This window comes from Perissodus microlepis, chromosome 18 (assembly GCF_051167445.1).
Source record: "Perissodus microlepis isolate ML-2025 ecotype Zambia chromosome 18, ASM5116744v1, whole genome shotgun sequence".
NCBI lineage: Eukaryota > Metazoa > Chordata > Actinopteri > Cichliformes > Cichlidae > Perissodus > Perissodus microlepis.
This window is the reverse complement of record NC_140478.1, coordinates 2568817-2577552: the sequence shown is the minus strand read 5'-3', so window position 1 is coordinate 2577552 and position 8736 is coordinate 2568817. Positions and strand designations below refer to the sequence as shown.

General features: G+C 43.2%; 1 protein-coding gene across 1 annotated transcript; it reads right to left on the bottom strand.

Moving 5' to 3' along the window:
* Positions 1 to 1379: 1379 nt before the first annotated feature.
* On the bottom strand, positions 1380 to 7185 carry LOC146367026 (homeobox protein engrailed-2b-like). The gene is made up of 2 exons (XM_084913201.1): positions 5502 to 7185; positions 1380 to 3649 (listed from the first exon to the last, which is right to left on the bottom strand). The coding sequence occupies exons 1-2, from the start codon at positions 5977 to 5979 to the stop codon at positions 3333 to 3335; spliced, it is 795 nt and encodes a 264-aa protein (XP_084769327.1). The 5' UTR covers positions 5980 to 7185; the 3' UTR covers positions 1380 to 3332.
* Between the last annotated feature and the right edge of the window lie 1551 nt (positions 7186 to 8736).

Sequence of the window (8736 nt, the reverse complement as noted above, 5' to 3'; positions counted from 1 at the left end):
TAGTTTTAGCTGAAATAATGACCTTTTTATTCTCATATCATTCCTCTGTCTCTTGTCAGTCTCTTCTGCTCTTGTTTCAAATTGAATTTCAAGTAATGTTGGTGTGCAAATTGCAAATTATCCTGAATTAAACATTATAATGAAAATGTGAGGGAAACCATGTAGATGCAGCTATGCAGCGGTCCTGAAGATCAAAGAATAAAGACGGTCAACTAATCTGGTTCAGATTTTCCCACGTTAAGGAGTTTTGGGTGCAAGCCTGGCAGATATGTCGCTGTTTAGTGTTGTCAGGCACCATATAGGGTGAGGCTTTTGGAAGTGACTGCATGTCTCGGTTCCTTCCCAAACTGCAGCTGAGGGAATTTGAAATCATGCTCATGGTGAACACACTTTGTTGCATTCTGTCACACGTGGTCACAACTGAAATAAGGAAACTGAGTGTAAATGATTTCTTTATGTGTGTGTGTGTCTGTAAATAAAATGATATATGTGCGATGAATAGTTTCTTGGGTGTGTTCATGATTGCCATCAGTTTAATGCCATAAGGGCTACTGTACCAATGATGTGATTGGAGATGAGAGTTTTTGAAACTGTTCTGTCACATGGGCCAATTTTGTATCCCAAAAATGCCTAGGTTAATAATCATGGATAGTTTATTTCCAACTACATTGACGTGCTCCATATGGGTTGTGTCAAATATGGAACTGTTTTTTATTTTAAAATAAAAGTCTCAAATAAATTTACAAATATTAAATCTCTCCATGATGAAGACACCCCTCTGCCCTCTTAATTTTTATCCTGACCCTAGCCCATGGCCTTAAATGTCATTCTACTGAGGGCTGCTGTGTGAAAAGCTTGCATTCATCGGGTCAACAAACTCAAAATTAAAATAATACACTTTTAGGAGGTTTAGAAGGTTTTTTTTTAAAGATGCCCTTTGGAAATGTATGGAAAACACCTGGAGATACGTTTTAAAGGAACAGAAAAATAACTTCTTCAGATTAGCTTTCTTTTTTAATGCTCTTTGTAATAAAAGTGGACCACAACTATCAGCTAAAATCGAAATTGTGATAAAGAGCTTTTGGCGATGATTCTATCTGACATGCTGTGGCTGAACTTCACAGCCTGAACCTGCAGTAAGTGGAGCAGATTACGGTAAAATGCAAACATTTTACGAAATGAACACCTAGGTTTTGAGTAGAGGTGCAGACGTGTTGAGCGTGTAGCTTTGTGTGCAGACCGCAGGTGTCCTCCCTGTTGCTCTCTCATTATGTCATCCTAATCAGTATCAACACATTTCATTTTTTTAAAGTTAGTTTTTTCCTTCGTTTTTTCTTCTTCTTTTGTCTTTTTGATGAATTTCGTGTTGTGAAATAAAAATATCTTAAAAGTCAAGTCTGCATTGTTGTCGTTTATTTACAATGACACCATTATAATATAAATTATTTACACGTTGTATATAAAAGAGAACCTCGGATGAGAGGGGAAACACTAATATTTCATCTTTAAAAATATCGATTTCAAAAAGTCCCATTTGCCATACAGAAAACAGCCGCTCTTTTAACACCGTAATACTTTAAGGCAGAAACGTTTCCAGGTGCCTAACTCAATCCCAGAAAACATGACTGAGGCTTTAACATAAAATAAGAAAGAAGTCCAAACATTCACTGCATCGTAACAATACGATTTGGTTCGGAGCCGGGAAAGGTGTTCAAACAGAAAAAGTATTGCAGGAAAAATAAGTTATGTAAACACCTGCGCGCGGGTGGATGTTTATTGCATTTAAAATAAGAGTACAAAGTATCTTCGTTAACAACAACAGGAAGTGTGTTCTTGAACATTCTCGGGTTGCCTGGAGGCCTCAGGATGATGCGGTTTGATATGAATGGAAATTTTAGCTATGGTCTACTGGCTTTTTAAGGCGATAGTTTATTTTTCGAAATGTCGTTGGCTTTCGGGAGAAAGTTAAAATAATAATAATAATAATAATAATAATAATAATAATAATAATAATAATAATAATAATAATCGCTAAAATCAGAAAATTCAAAGCCGGTTGTGTTAATTTGGGTGTGCATCTACTGGCAGATATCTGAGAGCAATTTTGCTACTAAACACTGGTCACCAGATTTAAAGCACACCTTTAATTCCAGACATAGCGTGAGGTCTCACATTCCGTATCCAGGCGCAGTGCGGCACCTGAAGGCCGCACAGGGCTGCTTCCACCACAACAAGCAGATCCGCAGGTCAACATTCACTACAGTACAGCGGCATGACACAGCAAGAACAAAGAGGAAGCAAGAGGCGCTGAAGAAAATGAGCACCGTGGTCAGAAAGTACAGTAAGACAGGGAGAACACAGCGGAGCGTTTGTCCACGCCACAGTTCCCGGAATGCAACAGAAAGAAATCTTTGGATATTAGCTCAGAGTTTTCAGACAGGGCTGCAGTGCGCGTGATGCTTGATCGCGTGATCACCTGCTCTCGAGCCCGTCGTGGTTTCGGCTGCAGCTGGAGCCATTTTCCTCCTCTGCAGGCCCACAATATCAAAGTTCTATCCACTCTGCTTTTTCTGTGCGGGCAGTTAGGCCACACTGCAGCGCGATCACTGTCACACATGGTTTGTTAGTTTTTATTTTTTTTAAATTCCACGATTCGAAATCTCATGTGGGCACGATGTAGCAGGCACGCAGGTGGGATGTGTCACATGACGCTGACACCTACTAAACCAGGAACATGGCTCCTCAGCTGTTGTCCGAACACCTTTGACCCTGTTTGTTCCGGGTTTCCATCTGAGTGGAATCCCCAGCCTGCAGTCAGGTCACAGTAACAGAGGTCTGCCAGGAACCAGCGACTTTAAACTAATTCAAGCTGCGGAGTACACTGAACTGTTTTAAAAGTAGTTCTTAAAGTCGTTTATTTATTTATTTTTATTCTACCTAAAGATATGTAATCCCATACTTCGATGAGACTGAAATTTATTATATGTCTTCTCGGTCAATTTTAACAGAGCAGCATTAGTATTAATTGTTCGCAATCGTCCGCAGATATTTCCGTTGGACCCTGAATGCCACATTGGTCGCGGTTTTAGGCTCCAGCGAGTGAAAACGGTGGAGATTTCGGCTGTGACATGAATGCGGCTCCATCTTGACTTGAGCTGGGCCTCGTCATATCTACAGCCCTGAGTACACAGTATACAGCCATAATATCTCTGTCACAAACAGAGAGAGACACGTGTGTGTGTGTGTGTGTGTGTGTGTGTGTGTGTGTGTGTGTGGAATTGAAATATGAATGCTGGTGATTTTATTGCATGTTCAGAGTCAACTGTCATCCTCTAGTCGCTGTCCGACTTGGCGTCCTTGGCTGTCGAGTGGTTGTACAGTCCCTGCGCCATGAGATGCAGCGCCAGAGAGTTTTTATTCCCGGATGCCTTCTTGATTTTGGCACGCTTGTTCTGAAACCAGATTTTGATCTGAGACTCGTTGAGACCGAGGTCCCGGGCCAGGCTCTGCCTCCGTTGTTCGGTCAGGTAGCGGTTGTTCTGGAACTCTGTTTTTAACCGCTGGAGCTGCTCCGCGGTGAAGGCCGTCCGGGGCCGTTTGTCCTCTTTACTCGGGGTCGGCGCTTTCTTTGGTTTGCGAGATCTGGGCCCTGAAGTGGAGCGGGAGTGAAACAAATGACAGCCAGTAGTTAGAGTCAGTACTGTGGACTTTTCACACGTCATATTTTTACACCTCAGCTGTACTTACAAAAATGAAACGGGCTCAGTTATGAGTGGAAAACGTCTCTGTTCACATTTGCGCCAAATTAGGCAAATTTATCCTCACGGCCAGGACTCACGTGACCTCCTGACAAAGCTGTTTAGATCCGGACTGAAGAAGAAAGTCACCGACATGGGGCTAATCTAGTTGATTAGTTTTTAGTAAGTCTAATCTTATTTTAAAGGACATATTGGTCACAACCTTTAATTCCATCCAACTGGATGCAATGGACCACACTGGGCATTAAGCACAGCTTAATGCTGGAGGAGGAGAGGGTGCAGATGGGGGTGGGGTTTGGAGATGAGGAAGGATGGGGGCGTTGGGCGCCTCTTTCCCTCGCTGTAGCATAGGAACTCTATTTTTTAAAAGTACTTTTCTTTTGTCTCTGCACTGACATTGAGGTGTTTCTGCCGTGGTGGGATCAGGTGGACCATCCATGAGAAATGATTGAACTCGGTGTAAAAGACAGTAGGCATACCTGCTCAGTACAGAACTCCCCATCAGTACAGGTGCACGTGAAGCAGCTGCGCTGAAGGCCTGCATGCACTCTGACCTGGTCACGCGCATCGGGACGCCGTAACGTGCGCCGGGGCTCAGGTAACCGGACCGGTGCGCGGACGGAATCATGCGAGGGAGGCTGCGGGCTCTCCGGCCAGGAGCTTTTCATGAACTCGATGAACGCTTTTTTCTTTCGATTCATCGATTTAAATAAATAAATAAACAAATAAATATTTTTGTTATGAATAAATAAAAAACAAAACAAAACTCTTCCAAACGCGTCTTCGATACATGACTACGGTCTCTTCCTGTGCTCGGCTGCTGTGCTGTAGCATCGTTTTAGCAGCTGACTGAGTCTACATGGTGACAAAGGAAAAGTCCAAGTTTCCACGCATCCGCTGGCTGAATGAGCCGAGCCCGTTGCAAACTTCCACTTTAGCCCTAAAAACTCCCAGAGAGAGGGACAGGCTGGAAATAGGCTTCACCGCGATGCACCATAACATGAGGGAAATGCTCCATTTGCAAACATTTACTACGCAGATGTGGGGTTTCTTATTATTATTATTATTATCATCATCATTATTATTATTATTATTATTTTTACAAGTGAGATGAAATTAAATTAAATTAAATTAACTTTGGAACTGTGTTCTTAAGGATTTTTAGATTGAACCGACAGACTTTGGATACACAGCCTTCACTTTTTAGACTACCCCATTGTCAAAAATATGCTAATAGAATATTAACAAAGAGGACTGGGGAACAATGGCGTTAACTTGGTTTTACTTCACTTCAATATCATTTAACTTTACTTTCGACTCATGTTTAATTTCGTCGTTTTTTCAGAGCACTTTCTAGCCGCCTCGTGGATTTTGTTTTTATTTTAAAGCTACATTCAGATTGAATTCTGTACAGAATAGAAACGAGTTTCCAATATGCGTCTAAATTCATGTGAAATCTGCGCTCAGACTGCTCCTGTCATTTCAGGTTTAAAGTATGAAATTATTACTCCAACATCAGTTGTGTTGATTTAATGATGAGTTGTTACAAGTGATGAGTATATTATATGAAGGTGGGGGTAGAGGCCATTACTTCGGCACTGCTCAGAAAATGATGCAATAGCAGCTTTTTGGCTCCTTCCTGAAATTCAGCCTTTAAAGTGACTCTGAATTGCAAAGACGAGCTGTCTTTTCCTTCTTTTGCTTTTCATGAATTAGACCTGGATGAGGAATGTTTTTACTAACCTGATGACGGACGGTCCGAGTAGCGAGTACAATACACCCAAGCTGGCCACAGCATCGATTTGGCCGCTGTGGCAGTGCTGGCCTGAGGGCTGCGGCAGCGGTCATTAGCCGCCACATCACGGGCCACTACGCCGGGCCTCCTGGCGTCAAGGTCCGGATGCTGGTCTTCATGCTCTCCTGGGTTCTCCTCTTCTTTGCCTCCTGCTCCACCCTGCCGAGGGTTAGCACTTTTGGGAGGCTTTCTCCCTGTCAGCTCCTCTCTTTGTATGAGCACTCCAAGAGCGTCTCCCTGCCGATCCGGAGCCCCATCCTTCCTCTTCAGGCCGAAGTCCGGCCTCAAAATGTTGTCGATGTAAAAGTTAGTGATCCTGTGAGACTGTTGGTTGCCAGGTGGCTGCAAGAGGGGCAAGATGGCCCGGTTGGACTGCTCCCCGGAGTCCCGTGGGCGCTCTGGGTCTCGGCGAGCATTTCCTTCCATTCTGATGAAGCCTGAGCAGTTTCAGCACCTGCTCCCTTCCACAGCGTAGTGACTCCAATATCACTTTATTATCAGTTAATATCTATATTTGTCGCTGCAGTGAGAAGAGCGAGTTGGAGCGTGGCGCAGTAGTTTGTATTGTTTTCTGTGCAAACGCGCCTGTGGGGAATTTGACAAAGGAAAAAAAAACATGCTTCAGTTTGTGCTCCTCACTCCTCGACCTGCAGCTCACCTGCGTCACTTTGAATCTCATAAAACTCCATTTCGTTTGTTTGCTTTGTTAAATCACTCTTTTGATTTTCTTGCTCCCTGCACACAATTACTGACGCTCCAGCAGCTCCAAGTGCGCTCATCAAGACGCCGCTCAAATACTTTCACTACTGATTTTTGGTTTTCATTTCTGATTGGCTGCGAGACACTGCGATGACGTCGTACTACGGGTCGTTCAGACACGTGCCTCCGACCAATAGAGGCAGAGAGTTGGTGTCATGTGAGGTTCCGGAATTCCCGGGAGGCGCAAATTAATCCAATCCACTCAGTCACTTTACGGTGCATTCAGGTTCCAGCGGAAAATTCCACTTCTCTGAATGTTTGAAGGTTCCGTTTGACCTCTGGAGTCACACTAGCAGAAACAATACTCAGAAATTGGTGATGACATTATTTCAGTTCCACACAACTCCTTATTATCTCATTACAACTACAAGACAAACAGATAACGTGGACAGACACGGAGAAAGAAAGCTTTGATCTTCCAGGCGCTACCAATTCACATCCAACATCCCAATGGAAAACACGCAGCTCAGCAGCTCCATGTCCACGAAGGATTGAGAGGCTAGGCATCCACTGACTGGGTTAGTTTCCTGCTCACACATAGTGATGAGCAGGGCTGGCTGTTTGCTCTCATAAGGTTATGAGCACACCTCTTTGGCTGTCATCTTGGAAAAAATAATTCATTTGCAATATCCTACAGAATCCTAACCGGCTGAAGGCCGCCTGCTCACTGCCATGACCTGTAATGGAAATGCCGTTTTGGTGACTCGCGGGCTCATTCCAGCTCCTCTCACAGAGCCTGAATGCAGCACAAGTTAGCATCAACACCTAAACACGAACAGCTTAACACCGATTACCGGGACCAAAGCGTGGGTCGGGGTTGGGTAGGCCTGTGGGGCTGTGGCGGTGTTGGAGGTCGGAGAGACAGTCCGCATTCTGACTGCCTGAATGATATTATTATTATTATTATTATTATTATTATTATAAATTAACTAATGATAAAATGGGCCTTTACAGCAAGCTTTAATACCTCAATTGTGTGTGTGTGTGTGTTATAATAGTTTCTTGTTCATGGTGCGTACTTTACCCCCGCATAAAATTGTTTAAAGGGGCCTGAGGGCCGATCTTCCTCCCGTCTGGGTGAAGATACAGTAAAACAGAATATAGGGATGCATTTTCATCGTTGGGATATTTTTCACTGAACTGGAACCAAAAAGGTTGTCTGGGGTTTGTTTGTTTTTTCAAATCTTTGGAAAAATATTCCCAAGCGTTTTTTTTTTTTTTTTACTGTTCCCATCCATTAGTCTTTTCTGTTTTGCCATCCCGCGTAAATATGCGCGCAAAGTCGTGCGGGGACGCATGTCTCTGTGCCCTGCGGGAGCGGGGCTCATTTTGTTGAAATTTTCAACAATGTAGTGGAATATAGCCTGTAAAATTTACACTGATATAAATACATCAATGCATATTGTCACTAACTTTAATATCCACGTGCTATTCAGCAGAAGAGCTCCCAGTTTCATAAACATGACCAAACACACGGAGTTCTGATGTAAAGCCAGCACTACAGCTGCGATCATTCATCAATAATCTCTGACAGTCCGATGAGTCTGTGTTCTCACTGATATAAATGTAAGCATATTACAAAGCGATTGTAAGCACGCTCAGTTCAGTCCGATCCAACTGCTACAGGGATTTTCTAGTGTGCGAAAGTTGGTTCAAAAAGAAAGAAAGACAAATTGTAGCTGAATAAAATAAAGGAACAAATAAGGTGGAAGTGAGAAAGTGATCCACTGAAGAAAAGTTTCAATAGAAGAAGAAAATCATGAAAGCGAGAAATGTGAGCGCGGACACACGCACATGTGCTGTAGTCACGCGCAGCTCGAATATTTAGCAGGACTGACACAAAAAAAAGTGCACCGTGGGAATTTTACAACACGTGAGGAATTCTTTTTTAATTATGTACTGATTTCTTCAAAGGTCTTGTGAAGCAATGGTCTTGAGTAGTCAAGTAATAATTTTCTGCCTTCAGTTGAACAAAAAACAAACTCAGTGCGGGATGTGACGCAGCAGTCAGTGAATTCAGAGGCCTCGGTTAGCTGGGCGGAGAGGAGAGCATGCTGGGCTTTTAGCTTTGGTCACATGCGGTTAGTCTTACACACAGACACACACACACCTGCAGGTCGCTGCGTTTCTGTTCTTTAACTTTGTGTTTTCATGTTTGAAACACGTTAACAGACTGAGTTACAGTGTAACAGGGGGTTGGCTGTGCTTTTGATGTCATTTCTGCTCCCTTTAAAAATGCACTAACCCGTTTTCTATAGATAGTTATGAGTTATCATATTTTCGTTGCCGTCTGGAACAAATTCGGCGTCTTGTTAACATAAACAGATGTTTTTGAATACAGAAATGAATCAGTTTCCTGTGGACAGAGCTCTGTCTGATACCTGCTGGCAGCTTTACTCCAGCGTCTCGACGTCACCCTGATGA

Bases quoted from the DNA above. Each gene is read 5' to 3' on its own strand.
- LOC146367026 (XM_084913201.1), bottom strand. From the start codon at position 5,979: ATGGAAGGAAATGCTCGCCGAGACCCAGAGCGCCCACGGGACTCCGGG. The intron at 3,650-5,501 runs GTTAGTAAAAAC...GCTCCACTTCAG, and splicing joins CTCGGACCGTCCGTCATCAG to GGCCCAGATCTCGCAAACCA.